General features: G+C 51.6%; 3 protein-coding genes across 6 annotated transcripts; all 3 read right to left on the minus strand.

Moving 5' to 3' along the window:
- Nucleotides 1–202: 202 nt before the first annotated feature.
- Nucleotides 203–7,333, minus strand: LOC114002604 (cytochrome P450 2J2-like). Of its 3 annotated transcripts, none has more exons than XM_039380597.1 (10): nucleotides 5,927–7,333; nucleotides 5,097–5,398; nucleotides 4,446–4,602; nucleotides 4,144–4,293; nucleotides 3,391–3,551; nucleotides 2,814–2,990; nucleotides 2,419–2,554; nucleotides 2,001–2,188; nucleotides 1,381–1,519; nucleotides 203–870 (listed from the first exon to the last, which is right to left on the minus strand). In XM_039380597.1, the coding sequence occupies exons 2-10, from the start codon at nucleotides 5,283–5,285 to the stop codon at nucleotides 695–697; spliced, it is 1,473 nt and encodes a 490-aa protein (XP_039236531.1). In that variant the 5' UTR covers nucleotides 5,286–5,398; nucleotides 5,927–7,333; the 3' UTR covers nucleotides 203–694. The 3 variants fall into 3 exon arrangements, with proteins under 3 accessions (XP_039236531.1, XP_027604452.2, XP_039236533.1); XM_027748651.2 differs by lacking the exon at nucleotides 5,927–7,333 and adding an exon at nucleotides 5,770–5,920; XM_039380599.1 differs by lacking the exons at nucleotides 4,144–4,293; nucleotides 5,927–7,333 and adding an exon at nucleotides 5,770–5,920.
- A 104-nt stretch (nucleotides 7,334–7,437) lies between these two features.
- On the minus strand, nucleotides 7,438–19,167 carry LOC114002601 (cytochrome P450 2J2-like). 2 transcript variants are annotated; one of them, XM_039380600.1, is made up of 10 exons: nucleotides 19,090–19,167; nucleotides 11,559–11,860; nucleotides 10,914–11,070; nucleotides 10,613–10,762; nucleotides 9,860–10,020; nucleotides 9,282–9,458; nucleotides 8,887–9,022; nucleotides 8,469–8,656; nucleotides 7,847–7,985; nucleotides 7,438–7,708 (listed from the first exon to the last, which is right to left on the minus strand). In XM_039380600.1, the coding sequence occupies exons 2-10, from the start codon at nucleotides 11,745–11,747 to the stop codon at nucleotides 7,533–7,535; spliced, it is 1,473 nt and encodes a 490-aa protein (XP_039236534.1). In that variant the 5' UTR covers nucleotides 11,748–11,860; nucleotides 19,090–19,167; the 3' UTR covers nucleotides 7,438–7,532. The 2 variants fall into 2 exon arrangements, with proteins under 2 accessions (XP_039236534.1, XP_039236535.1); XM_039380601.1 differs by lacking the exon at nucleotides 19,090–19,167 and adding an exon at nucleotides 12,402–13,476.
- LOC114002603 (cytochrome P450 2J2-like) lies at nucleotides 13,561–19,180 on the minus strand. The gene is made up of 10 exons (XM_027748650.2): nucleotides 19,090–19,180; nucleotides 18,417–18,718; nucleotides 17,729–17,885; nucleotides 17,428–17,577; nucleotides 16,675–16,835; nucleotides 16,098–16,274; nucleotides 15,727–15,862; nucleotides 15,309–15,496; nucleotides 14,686–14,824; nucleotides 13,561–14,181 (listed from the first exon to the last, which is right to left on the minus strand). The coding sequence occupies exons 2-10, from the start codon at nucleotides 18,603–18,605 to the stop codon at nucleotides 14,006–14,008; spliced, it is 1,473 nt and encodes a 490-aa protein (XP_027604451.2). The 5' UTR covers nucleotides 18,606–18,718; nucleotides 19,090–19,180; the 3' UTR covers nucleotides 13,561–14,005.
- Between the last annotated feature and the right edge of the window lie 1,012 nt (nucleotides 19,181–20,192).

Consider the following 20,192-nt stretch of genomic DNA (forward strand, 5'->3'; position numbering starts at 1 on the left):
CGGGGATGATTTTGAATATCCTAGTTCTAGTTTATGTGTTCTGTCAGGGTCATTTATTTCCATCAGTTCATCAGAACTGGCTTTGCTGTTACAGTGCTAGCCTCCTGCAATGCTGCAGCAATGTGGGCAGTCCAAAGGCTACAGCCAGTGCTGGACATGGCCTGTGTTGGTCTTTACTTTGCAGAATGCTTCATGCCAAAAATGTTTTGGTAAACATTTATTGATGCATAAGAGAGAGCTGTTAGAGAGAGACTTTTTTTTTTTTTTTAAAGGAGTACATTTCCTTAAAATGATGATGAATTACTGCTTGTATTCTTGTATTAGTGTTACAAAACAAGGGCTGGTATTGCTCTTCGACTGTACACAGCCACAGCTTCTACACTGCAATCTCTCAAGTGTCCCTCATTTTGCCTGGGTGAACTATGGCCATCCATCATAAAATTAGGAAGGCCCCAAACCTCTCATTCATTTACAGTGCCATAGGGCCTGAAAGTGCCCTGGCAGCTCCCAGGCTGATGATGTTTCCCATGGCAAACAGAGCACAAGGTCCACATATAAAGGAAATTATTTAGCAACTGCTTTGAAAGAAACAAACAGCCCTGCCTCTCCCTTGAGCAGAGCAGAGCTGCCAAGGGCTTGTTTTCAGCACTCCTGACAAAGGATTTTCCCTGTGAGGATTGTGGCTGAGGCTTCCCTACCGAGGCACAGCGCAGATCTTGTAGGGCTGTGGGGCCATCGTGATGCCCATCAGGGGGTGGAGGCTGAGTGTGGTGTCTGGGGGTGCCTGGAAGGTGAATTTCTGGAGCAGAGACGTGAAGAAGAGGAAGAGCTCGGAGCGGGCCAGCACCTCGCCCAGGCAGGCGCGCTTCCCTGCGGAGACAGCAACCCACGGCATCCTCAGACTGAGCTTTTGCTGCTGGAAAAGCTTCTGCCTTCCCTCAGGACCATGGTCCCTGATCCCTTCCCAGGATGAGTTTTGCAGCCCAAACTGAGAAGGTGTGTGATGCTGGCATGGGAAACGGGGTGCTAAAAGCCACCTCCCCAGGGAAGCTGCTGGCTGGGATAGCCTGGGGTGGCAACAGTGAGTCCCCAGGGACCTCAGCCATGTGGGAGCAGGAGCACAGAGCGATGCTTCTGCCCTGGTGCTGGTGTTCCTGGGGTCCCTGGAATTATCAGGGATTTTTAGTCATCCTCATCTCCCTTCTCTGCATTTTAAAAGAGAGACAAGAAAGGGCTCTGAGGGTCGTTGTGGTGCTTTGGGACAACCACGTGGCCACTGTTTGAGTGGCATCTCCCAGTTATCTGCCCTTCCCTTCCATGCAGTTGGAAACCTAAGCCTGGTGCCTCAGCATGAAAACACCACAATTCAGCAAATCTTACCCATAGAAAATGCCAAAAATGATTCTCTTTTCCAGAACTTCCCGTCCTTCAGGAAATGCCCAGGGTTAAAAGTGTTGGGGGTTTCCCACTCATTCTTGTCAAACATCACAGAGGTTATATTTATTGTTAAAACAGTGCCCTAAGAGGAGAAAAAGAAAAATAATTCACACTTTTGGTGGCACTGACAGCAGGAGGGGCAGCTTTATCTTCCGTTCTCTCCATGAAAAACATGGAGAGTCAAATTCTACTGCAATTATTTGTCTAACAACACTGCAGGGTCAGGGTCCCTTTGGAGGTGCAGTGATTATAGAACCACATTTTCCCCTCATCAGCATCACTTTTGTCTGCTGTAATCTTGGGTCAGAGTTCCTGTAAGAGCTCTGTGAGCTGGGATCTGTGCCTCAAAGGTGTGCCCGGGGGGTGTGGGACCCTGGAGTTCTCTGCACCCTTTGGGGAGCTGGAGAATATTGGTTGGTTGGATGGCAAAAATGCACACTGAGCAGGAGTGAACTCTGGACAGGGCAGGGACAGTGTGTCTGGGCAGGAGGGACCTGGCCTGGTGAATCGTGCCTGGGGAGCTGGGAGTCTCCCTGAGGTCCCAGTGCTCAGGGTGAGCTTACCTTTGGGATGAAGAAGCCATCCACGATTGTGTCCTTTGCTGCCACTCTTGGCATGCTTAAAGGGACAATGTTGGCTTTCCTCTGCACCTCATGGATGACAGCATTGGTGTAGGGCATGTTGTTCCTGTCCTCCAGCACTGGCTGCCGAGCCTGTCCGATGACGGCGTCGATCTCGGCTTGCACACGGGCTGGTGGGAAAGAGCTGGAATCAGCCAAGGCCCAAACACAAAAACCCTTGGAACAACACAAGGTTGTTGCTGTGAGGGTCCCCTAAGGACTAACCTGGAACACCTGCCACTGTTTGCACCTCTTTTGTGTGAGTGCAGGGAGATTCCCAACTTTTCTCTCAAGAAAAGCGTCTCTCACAAAGTTGTGAGGGATAAAAGGAAGGGAAACCCTGACCTTTTGCTATTTGTACCTTGAATTTCTGGATGTAAGGCCATGAACAGCAGAGCCCAGCGGAGGGTCGAGGAAGTGGTCTCGGTTCCAGCAAACATCAGGTCGAGGGTGCAGGCGACGAGATGTTCCTCCCGGAAGGTGTCACTGCCCTTGTCCTTCACAAAAAGGTGTGTTAGTGCTGCAGGAACAGTGAGGGCTGTCCTGACACCAGACTTAGTCCAAACCACACAAGAATTTGGGCAGGAGCTGCTGGCCCCCTGCCATCCCATCCCACTGATGGATGCCATGAGCCTGATGTGCATCCTAAGCTCCTAAATGGCCACGCAGGCAGCTCAGCTGGAGAATTTGGGCTTGTTTCTCGTCCCTCCTCATTTCTAAGCCCTGCTGCAGAAGGCTTTGCTCTGCATTGCTGACCTTGGCTATCTCCTGCAGGTAGCTGTCGATGTAGTCCCGGCTCTCTGAGGGGTTCCAGTCCTCCTTGTGCTTGTTGATCTGCTCTTGCATGTAGCTTTTCAACGACTTCCAGTTTTTAGAGATGGTTTGGTGTGCTCCAGGGAGGAACTTCATTATAGATGGGAAAGAGTTGTACAGCTTTGGACACAAAAGGAGAAAGAAAAATTGAATAAAGGACTGAAAACCCCTTCAAAACCCAACAATTGAGGATCTTGCAATGCTGTGCTTGCTGAAGTGCTGGAGTTGGTGGAAATAGCTCAGCTCCAGAAGAGTGGGAATCCCTCATGAAGGAAGGAGTTGTGTGTTGCCAGGTATTAGAGCAGGGAGGTTGGCAGACAATGGGCAGGAGAAGTGATGTTGAGTGAGAGAAAGCAGCATGAGCAAGGCCCAGCTTGAAAGTAAGGCAGCAAGAAATGACAGGCCAATCCACCCTGTGCAAAGCAATAGGCAAAGACAGGTTTGGTGATGACAACACTGAGCTCTGAGGTTGACTCCAGAGAAGAAACTATGGCTGTGGAGAGTGACAGGAGAGCTGTACCTGGGTTGTGATGGCTCCCTGAAGGAAAACTGTCTCATGCATCAGCTTCAGCAATTTTTGGAAGTCCTCATCATGGTAGTCAAACCGATTGCCGAGGGTGAGGGAGCAGATGATGTTTGAAACAGCGTTAGTGAGTGTAAACTGAGGGTCAAAAGGATTCCCTGGAGAAGGAAAAGATCAATTCTCTCCTGGTCTTCTCAGAAAAGGAGAAGAAAACACACTTGGTAAAGGTAAAATAGTCAACCAATACAAATGAAATGAGTGGTCCCAGTGACCATCCTGTGTCACTGCTTTGCTTGGACACCTCGCTGCCCCCACGAGCTGGCCAAGCTTGTCTGGGAAACCCCAGTAGTCCCAGTTCTATCAAATTATGGAGATGTTTATTTCCTTTGAAAAGCAGGATCTGCAGGAGAGGGATGTCATTGGAATACATTGGAAACATCATTGTTTCTGTCACTGGAAATCCTTGGGAACATCAGTGTTTATACACACATGGTATTTCCCAGAGATCTCAGAGAGAGCAGGAGGCTGAAGGTGGGCTATGAATAATGCATGGGGTGTTACCTGCTTGCACTCTCCAGTCACTTTGAAGGCCAAACCCCTGCAGGAGGGAGCAGGGATGCTGGTGGGGCTGCAGCATCCCTTGTAAGGTGAGGTATTTTTCAGCGTGCAGTGAACCATGGGTGAAATGATACCAGGCCGTACCAGGTCCTGCCTTCAGCACAGCTGCTGAGGGAGGCACGTGGCACTCACCCTGCTCATCCTTAAAGGCATCCACGAGGAATCGGCACTCCTCCTGGATGCGCTCCTCCACGCTCCTCTTCCCCAAGCCAAAGTTTCGGAGGGTGCTCAGGGTGAACCTCCTCTGTGCCTTCCACAAGTGCCCACTGGAGGAGATCAGTCCTGGCAGAAACAGCCCCCCTGTGATCCAAGGCTGATCCCCCACTGGGGGGAAAAAGCTCCAGGACTCTGCCTTCTCCCCAGCTGTCTCAGACCTCTGCAGGGCCAGCACCTGAACCTTGCAGCTGAGGTGCATGTTCTGAGAGATCACTCACCTATCTTGCTGAACATATCCATAGGAATTTCTGGTCGCTCCAAAAAGTTATCCCCTTGGTTTACAAGCACTTCCTTAACCAGCCGCATCCCATTTACTACCACAAGCTTCATGCTGCCCATGGACATGCCGAAGATGTCACCATATTTTTTAGTGTACTGGGAGAGAAAATAATAAAGGGGGTTTCATTTGAAGTGAATGTGTCTGCTGGGACAGGGACAGCCCTGTCAGGGCGTACAGGTGAAAATAAGGGAAGCTGACAGTGTGAGGAGACAAAGAATTTTTGTACAAATCTCTGACTGCACAGTGTTTTCTCTTTCCTCTTTTTCTGAATCACTGATCACTAAATCACGTAAACCTCTCCAGGTTTCATTTTGTAGTTCTGTGTTTTTCTAGCTTTTCCCTTCCCAAACAACGTTCCAGCCCACACTCAGACCTCCAGGGCTCCTACAGCTGCAACTGCAACTGTGGGATCATGTTGTGCCCTTTGCCCCAGGGATCACTGCACACTTGTGCCCCACCTTGTACCCAGGCAAACCGTTGAGGGCAAACCTCCTGCCTGCCTTCCTGGCCCATGGGGACTGGTTTAATCCCTTCCCTGTAGGGGCAGTTCCCTCTGTTGCTTCCCCCACAGTGCCCAGTACCCCTGTACCTTCTGCACTGTGATATGCGGAGCTTTGAAGTCCATCATGTAGATGTGTCCTAAAAAGGGAAGGCGTAAAGGGGTGGGAGGGAAGTTCTTTGGGTTTCTGTTCTTCATGTAGTCAGCGACAAACAGGAAGACAATGAGGAAGATGAGGAGCGTATGGAAGGAGATGCTGTCCCAGAGGAAGTGCAGCATGGCTGGATGGGGGGGCTGTGCACGGACGTGTCCCACGGCAGGTCAGGGCAGGTCGAGCTCCCAGGGCACCACTGAATCCCCAGGGACAGGGCGAGAGGGGTGATGTGCTGGCTCTGTGGGCACAAACACAAGAGAGCACGAAGCACCTTTTGCTGTCCTGGTCTACAGGCTGAGTTCAGACTCCTGCTTTGCCAGCTCTCAGTTTAATCTTCTTGATTAAACCCCTTCTAGATTAAACCCGAGCATTTCCTCTGCTGCGGTTAAAAACCACAAACCACCCCAAACCAAAACACTCCCAGCTGCCCCTTTCCCCTCCCGCCTCCCAGCGCTGCTTCACCAAACCCCAGTGATCCACGCCTTGTGTCAAGGACAGAACTGAGCTTGGCGGGATCAAGATTAAAACCTCCCGGCAGCTTCCCTGCGCTGTTCCCGCAAGCCCCTGGCTCAGCCCAGCCCTGCTCTCTCATCCCCGGGGTGCCCTCACTGTGCCGGGTCCCAGTGTCAGCTCCACGGTGCCGGGAGGCTCCAGCCGCTCCGAGTGCCTCGAGCTTTCCTCCTTGACAGGAGCTCGTTCGCTGCTTTGAAGAGTCCCAGACCAAGGCCCAGGTCGCCGGGGGCATCCGAGATAAGGTTGCACAAACCTTCCCAAACCGCCTGACTGCTTCCTTCCGGCTCCTGTGTGTCACAGTGACGCGGGCTGCCAGCAAAGAGCCATCCAGGCTCGGCAGCCGTCCCGAAGCACCGTCCTTTTCTCATCCCCGCGGGACAAGTGCAAGCAGAACAACTTGCTCTGGCCGGGAGGTTGGCCCTGCCCGAGCCCTCCAGCCATCCCTTCCCAGACCTCCCTTGTCCTTTTGGGTGCGTAGCCCGTGGTGGAGCCGTTCCCAAAGCCCCACAGAGCTGGGGCAGGTGCTGAGAAGCCAAAGCAGGTGCCCAGCTCTGCCGGCGGGGGCCCTTTCGGGGTAGCTGGCAACAGGCTGTGCTGACTTTTCCCCCTTGGATCGGCTCTGAGGCCGGGAGGTGTTGGTGCACGTGCAGCACGTGGACTTTTGATGTACATGTTGTGTTTTGTTGTGAAAGCAGCAGGGGGGTTGCAGCAGCAGTTTGACCTTGCACCACGTGGCTCTGCAGTTGTCAGCTGCCCCCTCGTGCTCTGGGGGACGTTTTGGGGGCCTTTTCTCCCTTTTGGGGCCATCACTTGTGGCCATTGGGGTTATCGAGTGCCCATGAGAAGGCACAGAGGTGCAGCAGAGCTCCTGGGGCGATGCCATTCATGTGTTTACCATAGCCCTCACACTTGGGAAGCTTGAAAAGTTAAATCCCTTTTTTATGGTGGGACTTAAATGGGGAAAACAGATATTTTGTTTTCTCTTTTAGAAAGACCAAAGCACAACTTGGTAGCCTGTGACTGTTAAAAATTAATTAAAAATTAAAATAAGATTCAAATGGTGTGTTGGAAGGACAGCTCAGTGACAGAATCCCTGTGTGCCTGGCATGGCAGGAATGTGATGTGCAGAGGACTCTCCCATGTGGCATAAATCTGCCACTGCACAGTGATTGCTTTGTACTGCAGCAAAGTGGATGTAGGAGGATGTGGATTGTCAGGGATGTAGAGGGAACCAGTGGAAATGGAACTCAATGTAATCCTCCTTTCCTGTTAACTATTCTGTGTCCTACATGGGTGCCCATTGAAAAGTCTTCTATGAAAGGTGAGAAGCCAAACAAGAGAAAAAAGAAGAATCTTTGCTGTGACTACACTGCAGACAGAAGCACCCAGGAGACAGCATTTCTGAGCATAAATATTTGGTCAGGTAAATGAAAAAGCTCTTTACAAGTTGCATGTTTAATGAACTCTTATCCAAAGGGAGCTGGTATGGGCAGGAGCAGTGTGTCTGTCATGAGGGGCCATGTCCCAATCCACTTCCTCGGCCCCACGCTGTATCCATGCCCATCATGCATAGACACAAATCTTTGCCACAAACAGAGGGGAAGTGATGAACTTGAGACTTCTCACCACAAAGCCACTTCCTTCCTGACAGCCAGCGGTGAGCTGCCACACGACCCTTCCAACACTCGCTGCTGCTTCTCCTTCTCTTGGGCTTTGGTAAAGTGCTCCAAGCAACAGAGGGATTATTTTTTTGCAGGTTTTCTATTTTTTATTTTATTAGCCCAGATGAGTTGCCAAGGGCTTGTTTTCCGCACTCCTGACAAAGGATTTTCCCTGTGAGGATTGTGGCTGAGGCTTCCCTACCGAGGCACAGCGCAGATCTTGTAGGGCTGTGGGGCCATCGTGATGCCCATCACGGGGTGGAGGCTGAGTGTGGTGTCCGGGGGTGCCTGGAAGGTGAATTTCTGGAGCAGAGACGTGAAGAAGAGGAAGAGCTCGGAGCGGGCCAGCACCTCGCCCAGGCAGGCGCGCTTCCCTGCGGAGACAGCAACCCACGGCATCCTCAGACTGAGCTTTTGCTGCTGGAAATGCTTCTGCCTTCCCTCAGGACCACAGTCCATTATGCAGTTGGAAACCCAAGACCACTGCCTCAGCACAATTCACCAAATCTTACCCACAGAAAATGCCAAAAACGATTCTCTTTTCCAGAACTTCCCATCCTTCAGGAAATGCCCAGGGTTAAAATTGTCGGGGGTTTCCCACTCATTCTTGTCAAACATCACAGAGGTTAAATTTGTCAACAACATAGTGCCCTAACAGGAGAAAAAGAAAAATAATTCACAATTTCTCTTGCACTGACAGCAGGAGGGGCAGTTTTATCTTCCAGTCTCTCCATGAAGAACATGCAGAGTCAAATTCTACTGCAATTATTTGTCTGACAACCACTGCAGGACCAGGGTCCCTTTGGAGATGCAGTGATTATAGAACAACGTTTTCCCCTCATCAGCATCACTTTTGTCTGCTGTAATCTTGGGCCAGAGTTCCTATAAGAGCTCTGTGAGCTGGGATCTGTGCCTCAAAGGTGTGCCTGGGGGGGTGTGGGACCCTGGAGTTCTCTGCACCCTTTGGGGAGCTGGAGAATATTGGTTGGTTGGATGGCAAAAATGCACACTGAGCAGGAGTGAACTCTGGACAGGGCAGGGACAGTGTGTCTGGGCAGGAGGGACCTGGCCTGGTGAATCGTGCCTGGGGAGCTGGGAGTCTCCCTGAGGTCCCAGTGCTCAGGGTGAGCTTACCTTTGGGATGAAGAAGCCATCCATGATTGTGTCCTTTGCTGCCATTCTTGGCCCATTGAAAGGGATAATGTTGGCTTTCCTCTGCACCTCATGGATGACAGCATTGGTGTAGGGCATGTTGTTCCTGTCCTCCAGCACTGGCTGCCGAGCCTGTCCGATGACGGCGTCGATCTCGGCTTGCACACGGGCTGGTGGGAAAGAGCAGGAATCAGCCAAGGCCCAAACACAAAAACCCTTGGAACAACACAAAGTTGTTACTGTGAGGGTCCCCTAAGGACTAACCTGGAACACCTGCCACTGTTTGCACCTCTTTTGTGTGAGTACAGGGAGATTCCCAACTTTTCTCTCAAGAAAAGCGTCTCTCACAAAGTTGTGAGGGATAAAAGGAAGGGAAACCCTGACCTTTTGCTATTTGTACCTTGAATTTCTGGATGTAAGGCCATGAACAGCAGAGCCCAGCGGAGGGTCGTGGAAGTGGTCTCGGTTCCAGCAAACATCAGGTCAAGGGTGCAGGCGACGAGATGTTCCTCCCGGAAGGTGTCACTGCCCTTGTCCTTCACAAAAAGGTGTGTTAGTGCTGCAGGAACAGTGAGGGCTGTCCTGACACCAGACTTAGTCCAAACCACACAAGAATTTGGGCAGGAGCTGCTGGCCCCCTGCTATCCCATCCCACTGATGGATGCCATGAGCCTGATGTGCATCCTAAGCTCCTAAATGGCCACGCAGGCAGCTCAGCTGGAGAATTTGGGCTTGTTTCTCGTCCCTCCTCATTTCTAAGCCCTGCTGCAGAAGGCTTTGCTCTGCATTGCTGACCTTGGCTATCTCCTGCAGGTAGCTGTCGATGTAGTCCCGGCTCTCTGAGGGGTTCCAGTCCTCCTTGTGCTTGTTGATCTGTTCTTGCATGTAGCTTTTCAACAACTTCGAGTTTTTAAAAATGGTTTGGTGTGCTCCAGGGAGGAACTTCATTATAGATGGGAAAGAGTTGTACAGCTTTGGACACAAAAGGAGAAAGAAAAATTGAATAAAGGACTGAAAACCCCTTCAAAACCCAACAATTGAGGATCCTGCAATGCTGTGCTTGCTGAAGTGCTGGAGTTGGTGGAAATAGCTCAGCTCCAGAAGAGCGGGAATCCCTCATGAAGGAAGGACTTTTGTGTTGCCAGGTATTAGAGCAGGCAGGTTGGCAGACAATGGGCAGGAGAAGTGATGTTGAGTGAAAGAAAGCAGCATGAGCAAGGCCCAGCTTGAAAGTAAGGCAGCAAGAAATGACAGGCCAATCCACCCTGTGCAAAGCAATAGGCAAAGACAGGTTTGGTGATGACAACACTGAGCTCTGAGGTTGACTCCAGAGAAGAAACTATGGCTGTGGGGTGGTGGCAGGAGGGCTGTACCTGGGCTGTGATGGTTCCGTTGAGGGCAGTCGTTTCATACATCAGCTTCAGCAATTTTTGGTAGTCTTCATCATGGTAGTCAAACCGATTGCCGAGGGTGAGGGAGCAGATGACATTTGAAACAGCATTAGTGAGTGTAAACTGAGGGTCAAAAGGATTCCCTGGAGAAGGAAAAGATCAATTCTCTCCTGGTCTTCTCAGAAAAGGAGAAGAAAACACACTTGGTAAAGGTAAAATAGTCAACCAATACAAATGAAATGAGTGGTCCCAGTGACCATCCTGTGTCACTGCTTTGCTTGGACACCTCGCTGCCCCCACGAGCTGGCCAAGCTTGTCTGGGAAACCCCAGTAGTCCCAGTTCTATCAAATTATGGAGATGTTTATTTCCTTTGAAAAGCAAGATCTGCAGGAGAGGGATGTCATTGGAATACATTGGAAATATCATTGTTTCTGTCACTGGAAATCCTTGGGAACATCAGTGTTTATACACACATGGTATTTCCCAGAGATCTCAGAGAGAGCAGGAGGCTGAAGGTGGGCTATGAATAATGCATGGGGTGTTACCTGCCTGCACTCTCCAGTCACTTTGAAGGCCAAACCCCTGCAGGAGGGAGCAGGGATGCTGGTGGGGCTGCAGCATCCCTTGTAAGGTGAGGTATTTTTCAGCGTGCAGTGAACCACGGGTGAAATGATACCAGGCCGTACCAGGTCCTGCCTTCAGCACAGCTGCTGAGGGAGGCACGTGGCACTCACCCTGCTCATCCTTAAAGGCATCCACGAGGAATCGGCACTCCTCCTGGATGCGCTCCTCCACGCTCCTCTTCCCCAAGCCAAAGTTTCGGAGGGTGCTCAGGGTGAACCTCCTCTGTGCCTTCCACAAGTGCCCATTGGAGGAGATCAGTCCTGGCAGAAACAGCCCCCTGTGAGCCAAGGCTGATCCCCCACTGGGGGGAAAAAGCTCCAGGGCTCTGCCTTCTCCCCAGCTGTCTCAGACCTCTGCAGGGTTGTTACTTGGGCCTTGCAGCTGAGGTGCATGTCCTAAGGAATCACTCACCCATCTTGCTGAAGATTTCGGAAGGCATTTCTGGTCGCTCCAGGAAGTTTTCCCCTTGGTTTACAAGCACTTCCTTAACCAGCCGCATCCCATTTACCATCACAAACTTCATGCTGCCCATCGAAGAGCCAAAGATGTCACCATAATTTTCAGTAAGCTGGGTGAGGAAAAAAAAAAAAAGGAGTTAGGGCACAGGTAAAACTAAGGGAAGCTGAGAGTGGGAGAGGAAAGAGAATTTGTGCACAAATCTCTGCCTGATTGCACAGTGTTTTCTCTTTCCTCTTTTCCTGAATCACTGATCAGGACTGGGTGTTAATTGTCGAGTTGGTGATAAATCAAATAAACCTCTCCAGCTTTCATTTTTCAGTTCTATATTTTTCCAGCTTTTGTTGTGCTCCCTTCCCAAACACCCTTCCAGCCCCCAACTTAGTCCCACGGGGCTCCTACATCTGTGACTGCACCCGTGTGATTGTGTTGTGCCCTTTGCCCCAGGGATCACTGCACACTTGTGCCCCACCTTGTACCCAGGTAAATGTCACTTATGATTACAAACCTCCTGCCTGGCCCATGGGTCTGGTTTAACCCCTTCCCCTGCAGCTACAATTCCCTCTGTTCCTTCCCCCACAGTGCCCACCACCCATGTACCTTCTTCACTCCCACTCGGGGATCTTTGAAGTTCATCAAGTAAAGGTGCCCTACAAAGGGAAGGCGTAAAGGGGTGGGAGGGAAGTTCTTTGGGTTTCTGTTCTTCATGTAGTCAGCGACAAACAGGAAGACAATGAGGAAGATGAGGAGCGTATGGAAGGAGATGCTGTCCCAGAGGAAGTGCAGCATGGCTGGATGGGGGGGCTGTGCACGGACGTGTCCCACGGCAGGTCAGGGCAGGTCGAGCTCCCAGGGCACCACTGAATCCCCAGGGACAGGGCGAGAGGGGTGATGTGCTGGCTCTGTGGGCACAAACACAAGAGAGCACGAAGCACCTTTTGCTGTCCTGGTCTACAGGCTGAGTTCAGACTCCTGCTTTGCCAGCTCTCAGTTTAATCTTCTTGATTAAACCCCTTCTAGATTAAACCCGAGCATTTCCTCTGCTGCGGTTAAAAACCACAAACCACCCCAAACCAAAACACTCCCAGCTGCCCCTTTCCCCTCCCGCCTCCCAGCGCTGCTTCACCAAACCCCAGTGATCCACGCCTTGGTAAGGAACGAACTGAGCTTGCGCGTATCAAGTTAAAAACTATAAGGGAAGCTTACATGCGCTGCTTCACCGAAACGACACTGCTCAGCACAAGCACCCCCTGCTTCTAATCAAAGGGGGTGCCATCACGGCTGCCGAGGTCCAAGTTGTCAGCTCCACAGTTGCGGGAGGTGTCACAGGACAGCTCAGAGTGCACTGAGCTTTCTCCTTGGAAAGGAGTAAGTCGATTGCTTTGAAGAGTCCCAGACCAAGGCCCAGGTCGCCGGGGGCATCCGAGATAAGGTTGCACAAACCTTCCCAAACCGCCTGACTGCTTCCTTCCGGCTCCTGTGTGTCACAGTGACGCGGGCTGCCAGCAAAGAGCCATCCAGGCTCGGCAGCCGTCCCGAAGCACCGTCCTTTTCTCATCCCCGCGGGACAAGTGCAAGCAGAACAACTTGCTCTGGCCGGGAGGTTGGCCCTGCCCGAGCCCTCCAGCCATCCCTTCCCAGACCTCCCTTGTCCTTTTGGGTGCGTAGCCCGTGGTGGAGCCGTTCCCAAAGCCCCACAGAGCTGGGGCAGGTGCTGAGAAGCCAAAGCAGGTGCCCAGCTCTGCCGGCGGGGGCCCTTTCGGGGTAGCTGGCAACAGGCTGTGCTGACTTTTCCCCCTTGGATCGGCTCTGAGGCCGGGAGGTGTTGGTGCACGTGCAGCACGTGGACTTTTGATGTACATGTTGTGTTTTGTTGTGAAAGCAGCAGGGGGGTTGCAGCAGCAGTTTGACCTTGCACCACGTGGCTCTGCAGTTGTCAGCTGCCCCCTCGTGCTCTGGGGGACGTTTTGGGGGCCTTTTCTCCCTTTTGGGGCCATCACTTGTGGCCATTGGGGTTGTCGAGTGCCCATGAGAAGGCACAGAGGTGCAGCAGAGCTCCTGGGGCGATGCCATTCATGTGTTTACCATAGCCCTCACACTTGGGAAGCTTGAAAAGTTAAATCCCTTTTTTATGGTGGGACTTAAATGGGGAAAACAGATATTTTGTTTTCTCTTTTAGAAAGACCAAAGCACAACTTGGTAGCCTGTGACTGTTAAAAATTAATTAAAAATTAAAATAAGATTCAAATGGTGTGTTGGAAGGACAGCTCAGTGACAGAATCCCTGTGTGCCTGGCATGGCAGGGATGTGATGTGCAGAGGACTCTCCCATGTGGCATAAATCTGCCACTGCACAGTGATTGCTTTGTACTGCAGCAAAGTGGATGTAGGAGGATGTGGATTGTCAGGGATGTAGAGGGAACCAGTGGAAATGGAACTCAATGTAATCCTCCTTTCCTGTTAACTATTCTGGGTCCTACGTGGGTGCCCATTGAAAAGTCTTCTATGAAAGGTGAGAAGCCAAAAAAAGAGAAAAAAAGAAGAATCTTTGCTGTGACTACACTGCAGACAGAAGCACCCAGAAGCACTTCTAAGCCTAAATACTTGGTTGTGTAAATGAAAAAGTTGCATGTTTAATGAACTCTTATCCAAAGGGAGCTGGTATGGGCAGGAGCAGTGTGTCTGTCATGAGGGGCCATGTCCCAACCCACTTCCTCCGCCCCACACTGTGTCCATGCCCATAATGGCCATCGTGGACGCAAATCTTTGCCACAAACAGAGGGGAAGTGTTGACCTCGAGTCTTCTCACCACAAAGCCACTTCCTTCCTGACAGCCAGCGGTGAGCTGCCACAGGCGCGACCCTTCCAACACTCGCTGCTGCTTCTCCTTCTCTTGGGCTTTGGATAAAGTGCTCCCAAGCAACAGAGGGATTATTTTTTTTCAATTTTTCTGTTTTTTATTTTATTAGCCCAGATGAGTTGCCAAGGGCTTGTTTTCCGCACTCCTGACAAAGGATTTTCCCTGTGAGGATTGTGGCTGAGGCTTCCCTACCGAGGCACAGCGCAGATCTTGTAGGGCTGTGGGGCCATCGTGATGCCCATCACGGGGTGGAGGCTGAGTGTGGTGTCCGGGGGTGCCTGGAAGGTGAATTTCTGGAGCAGAGACGTGAAGAAGAGGAAGAGCTCGGAGCGGGCCAGCACCTCGCCCAGGCAGGCGCGCTTCCCTGCGGAGACAGCAACCCACGGCATCCTCAGACTGAGCTTTTGCTGCTGGAAAAGCTTCTGCCTTCCCTCAGGACCATGGTCCCTGATCCCTTCCCAGGATGAGTTTTGCAGCCCAAACTGAGAAGGTGTGTGATGCTGGTATGGGAAACGGGGTGCTAAAAGCCACCTCCCCAGGGAAGCTGCTGGCTGGGATAGCCTGGGGTGGCAACAGTGAGTCCCCAGGGACCTCAGCCATGTGGGAGCAGGAGCACAGAGCGATGCTTCTACCCTGGTGATGGTGTTCCTGGGGTCCCTGGAATTATCAGGGATTTTTATTCATCCTCATCTCCCTTCTCTGCATTTTAAAAGAGAGACAAGAAAGGGCTCTGAGTGTGGTTGTGGTGCTTTGGGACAACCACGTGGCCACTGTTTGAGTGGCACCTCCATCACTATATTCCTCTCTATCTCCATCATGCAGTTGGAAACCCAAGACCACTGACTCAGCACAATTCACCAAATCCTACCTATAGAAAATGCCAGAAATGATTCTCTTCTCCAGAACTTCCCATCCTTCAGGAAATGCCCAGGGTTAAAAGTGTCGGGACTTTCCCACTCATTCTTGTCAAACATCACAGAGGTTATATTTGTCAACAACGTAGTGCCCTAACAGGAGAAAAAGAAAAATAATTCACATTTTCTCTTGCACTGACAGCAGGAGGGGCAGTTTTATCTTCCAGTCTCTCCATGAAGAACATGCAGAGTCAAATTCTACTGCAATTATTTGTCTGACAACACTGCAGGGTCAGAGTCCCTTTGGAGGTGCAGTGATTATAGAACCACGTTTTCCCCTCATCAGCATCACTTTTGTCTGCTGTAATCTTGGGCCAGAGTTCCTGTAAGAGCTCTGTGAGCTGGGATCTGTGCCTCAAAGGTGTACCTGGGGGGGTGTGGGACCCTGGAGTTCTCTGCACCCTTTGGGGAGCTGGAGAATATTGGTTGGTTGGATGGCAAAAATGCACACTGAGCAGGAGTGAACTCTGGACAGGGCAGGGACAGTGTGTCTGTGCAGGAGGGACCTGGCCTGGTGAATCGTGCCTGGGGAGCTGGGGGAGTCTCCCTGAGGTCCCAGTGCTCAGGGTGAGCTTACCTTTGGGATGAAGAAGCCATCCAGGATCGTGTCCTTTGCCGCCATTCTTGGCACGTTGAAAGGGACAATGTTGGCTTTCCTCTGCACCTCATGGATGACGGCATTGGTGTAGGGCATGTTGTTCCTGTCCTCCAGCACTGGCTGCCGAGCCTGTCCGATGACGGCGTCAATCTCGGCTTGCACACGGGCTGGTGGGAAAGAGCAGGAATCAGCCAAGGCCCAAGGACAAAAACCCTTGGAAGAACACAAGGTTGTTGCTGTGAGGGTCCCCTAAGGACTAACCTGGAACACCTGCCACTGTTTGCACCTCTTTTGTGTGAGTGCAGGGAGATTCCCAACTTTTCTCTCAAGAAAAGTGTCTCTCACAAAGCTGTGAGGGATAAAAGGAAGGGAAACCCTGACCTTTTGCTATTTGTACCTTGAATTTCTGGATGTAAGGCCATGAACAGCAGAGCCCAGCGGAGGGTCGAGGAAGTGGTCTCGGTTCCAGCAAACATCAGGTCAAGGGTGCAGGCGACGAGATGTTCCTCCCGGAAGGTGTCACTGCCCTTGTCCTTCACAAAAAGGTGTGTTAGTGCTGCAGGAACAGTGAGGGCTGCCCTGACACCAGGCTTAGTCCAAACCACACAAGAATTTGGGCAGGAGCTGCTGGCCCCCTGCTATCCCATCCCACTGATGGGTGCTCTGAGCCTGATGTCCGTCCTAAGCTCAGCTGGAGAATTTGGCTCATTTCTCGTCCCTCCTCATTTCTAAGCCCTGCTGCAGAAGGCTTTGCTCTGCATTGCTGACCTTGGCTATCTCCTGCAGGTAGCTGTCGATGTAGTCCCGGCTCTCTGAGGGGTTCCAGTCCTCCTTGTGCTTGTTGATCTGCTCTTGCATGTAGCTTTTCAACAACTTCGAGTTTTTAGAAATGGTTTGGTGTGCTCCAGGGAGGAACTTCATTATAGATGGGAAAGAGTTGTACAGCTTTGGACACAAAAGGAGAAAGAAAAATTGAATAAAGGACTGAAAACCCCTTCAAAACCCAACAATTGAGGATCCTGCAATGCTGTGCTTGCTGAAGTGCTGGAGTTGGTGGAAATAGCTCAGCTCCAGAAGAGCGGGAATCCCTCATGAAGGAAGGACTTTTGTGTTGACAGGTATTAGAGCAGGCAGGTTGGCAGACAATGGGCAGGAGAAGTGATGTTGAGTGAGAGAAAGCAGCATGAGCAAGGCCCAGCTTGAAAGTAAGGCAGCAAGAAATGACAGGCCAATCCACCCTGTGCAAAGCAATAGGCAAAGACAGGTTTGGTGATGACAACACTGAGCTCTGAGGTTGATTCCAGAGAAGAGACCATGGCTGTGGAGTGTGACAGGAGGGCTGTACCTGGGCTGTGATGGTTCCGTTGAGGGCAGTCGTTTCATACATCAGCTTCAGCAATTTTTGGAAGTCCTCATCATGGTAGTCAAACCGATTGCCGAGGGTGAGGGAGCAGATGACATTTGAAACAGCATTAGTGAGTGTAAACTGAGGGTCAAAAGGATTCCCTGGAGAAGGAAAAGATCAATTCTCTCCTGGTCTTCTCAGAAAAGGAGAAGAAAACACACTTGGTAAAGGTAAAATAGTCAACCAATACAAATGAAATGAGTGGTCCCAGTGACCACCCTGTGTCACTGCTTTGCTTGGACACCTCGCTGCCCCCACGAGCTGGCCAAGCTTGTCTGGGAAACCCCAGTAGTCCCAGTTCTATCAAATTATGGAGATGTTTGCTCCCCTTGAAAAGCAAGATCTGCAGGAGAGGGATGTCATTGGAATACATTGGAAACATCATTGTTTCTCTCACTGGAATTCCTTGGGAACATCAGTGTTTATACACACATGGTATTTCCCAGAGATCTCAGAGAGAGCAGGAGGCTGAAGGTGGGCTATGAATAATGCATGGGGTGTTACCTGCCTGCACTCTCCAGTCACTTTGAAGGCCAAACCCCTGCAGGAGGGAGCAGGGATGCTGGTGGGGCTGCAGCATCCCTTGTAAGGTGAGGTATTTTTCAGCGTGCAGTGAACCATGGGTGAAATGATACCAGGCCGTACCAGGTCCTGCCTTCAGCACAGCTGCTGAGGGAGGCACGTGGCACTCACCCTGCTCATCCTTAAAGGCATCCACGAGGAATCGGCACTCCTCCTGGATGCGCTCCTCCACGCTCCTCTTCCCCAAGCCAAAGTTTCGGAGGGTGCTCAGGGTGAACCTCCTCTGTGCCTTCCACAAGTGCCCACTGGAGGAGATCAGTCCTGGCAGAAACAGCCCCCTGTGAGCCAAGGCTGATCCCCCACTGGGGGGAAAAAGCTCCAGGGCTCTGCCTTCTCCCCAGCTGTCTCAGACCTCTGCAGGGTTGTTACTTGGGCCTTGCAGCTGAGGTGCACGTCCTGAAGCATCACTCACCCATCTTGCTGAAGATTTCGGAGGGCATTTCTGGTCGCTCCAGGAAGTTTTCCCCTTGGTTTACAAGCACTTCCTTAACCAGCCGCATCCCATTTACCATCACAAACTTCATGCTGCCCATCGAAGAGCCAAAGATGTCACCATAATTTTCAGTAAGCTGGGTGAGGAAAAAAATAAAAGGAGTTTCATTTGAATGAATGTATCTGTTGGGACAGGGACAACCATGACATAGGGCACAGGTAAAACTAAGGGAAGCTGAGAGTGGGAGAGGAAAGAGAATTTGTGCACAAATCTCTGCCTGATTGCACAGTGTTTTCTCTTTCCTCTTTTCCTGAATCACTGATCAGGACTTCGTGTTAATTGTCGAGTTGGTGATAAATCAAATAAACCTCTCTGGCTTTCATTTTTCAGTTCTATGTTTTTCCAGCTTTTGTTGTGCTCCCTTCCCAAACACCCTTCCAGACCCCAACTCAGTCCTGTGGGGCTCCTACATCTGTGACTGCACCCGTGTGATCGTGTTGTGGCCTTTGCCCCAGGGATCACTGCACACTTGTGCCCCACCTTGTACCCAGGTAAACGTCACTTATGATTACAAACCTCCTGCCTGGCCCATGGGTCTGGTTTAACCCCTTCCCTGCAGCTACAATTCCCTCTGTTCCTTCCCCCACAGTGCCCACCACCCAGGTACCTTCTGCACTCCCACTCGGGGATCTTTGAAGTCCATCAAATAAAGGTGCCCAACAAAGGGAAGGCGTAAAGGGGTGGGAGGGAAGTTCTTTGGGTTTCTGTTCTTCATGTAGTCAGCGACAAACAGGAAGACAATGAGGAAGATGAGGAGCGTATGGAAGGAGATGCTGTCCCAGAGGAAGTGCAGCATGGCTGGGTGGGGGGGCTGTGCACGGACGTGTCCCACGGCAGGTCAGGGCAGGTCGAGCTCCCAGGACACCACTGAATCCCCAGGGACAGGGGCAGAGGGGTGATGTGCTGGCTCTGTGGGCACAAACACAAGAGAGCACGAAGCACCTTTTGCTGCCCTGGTCTACAGGCTGAGTTCAGACTCCTGCTTTGCCAGCTCTCAGTTTAATCTTCTTGATTAAACCCCTTCTAGATTAAACCCGAGCATTTCCTCTGCTGCGGTTAAAAACCACAAACCACCCCAAACCAAAACACTCCCAGCTGCCCCTTTCCCCTCCCGCCTCCCAGCGCTGCTTCACCAAACCCCAGTGATCCACGCCTTGTGTCAAGGACAGAACTGAGCTTGGCGGGATCAAGATTAAAACCTCCCGGCAGCTTCCCTGCGCTGTTCCCGCAAGCCCCTGGCTCAGCCCAGCCCTGCTCTCTCATCCCCGAGGTGCCCTCACTGTGCCGGGTCCCAGTGTCAGCTCCACGGTGCCGGGAGGCTCCAGCCGCTCCGAGTGCCTCGAGCTTTCCTCCTTGACAGGAGCTCGTTCGCTGCTTTGAAGAGTCCCAGACCAAGGCCCAGGTCGCCGGGGGCATCCGAGATAAGGTTGCACAAACCTTCCCAAACCGCCTGACTGCTTCCTTCCGGCTCCTGTGTGTCACAGTGACGCGGGCTGCCAGCAAAGAGCCATCCAGGCTCGGCAGCCGTCCCGAAGCACCGTCCTTTTCTCATCCCCGCGGGACAAGTGCAAGCAGAACAACTTGCTCTGGCCGGAAGGTTGGCCCTGCCCGAGCCCTCCAGCCATCCCTTCCCAGACCTCCCTTGTCCTTTTGGGTGCGTAGCCCGTGGTGGAGCCGTTCCCAAAGCCCCACAGAGCTGGGGCAGGTGCTGAGAAGCCAAAGCAGATGCCCAGCTCTGCCGGCGGGGGCCCTTTCGGGGTAGCTGGCAACAGGCTGTGCTGACTTTTCCCCCTTGGATCGGCTCTGAGGCCGGGAGGTGTTGGTGCACGTGCAGCACGTGGACTTTTGATGTACATGTTGTGTTTTGTTGTGAAAGCAGCAGGGGGGTTGCAGCAGCAGTTTGACCTTGCACCACGTGGCTCTGCAGTTGTCAGCTGCCCCTCGTGCTCTGGGGGACGTTTTGGGGGCCTTTTCTCCCTTTTGAGGCCATCACTTGTGGCCATTGGGGTTGTCGAGTGCCCATGAGAAGGCACAGAAATGCAGCAGAGCTGCTGGGGTGATGCCATTCATGTGTTTTCCATAGCCCTCACACTTGGGAAGCTTGAAAATTAAATCCCTGTTCTATTGTGAAACTGAAAGTGGGAAAACCTGATTTTGAGAATTTGTCTTTTAACATCTTGCCTTTGAGCACACTTAGGCATGAGCCTGTGAAGGTGCACATGTTCCATTTAGTTACATGAGATGGATCTCGCCGAGAATTTATGAATTCATGCCTCCTGCCTTTATGTTGTGGGATAATTGCATTGATTTTCCACCCCCAACTGATTAAAATACAGAAAAAAAGAAGAATGAAAAAATTACTTGAATTATTTATTCTCTCCAT

Source organism: Pipra filicauda, unplaced genomic scaffold (assembly GCF_003945595.2).
Source record: "Pipra filicauda isolate LSUMZ 115617 unplaced genomic scaffold, ASM394559v2 scaffold19_size4547281_pilon, whole genome shotgun sequence".
In the NCBI taxonomy this organism is placed as follows: Eukaryota; Metazoa; Chordata; class Aves; order Passeriformes; family Pipridae; genus Pipra; species Pipra filicauda.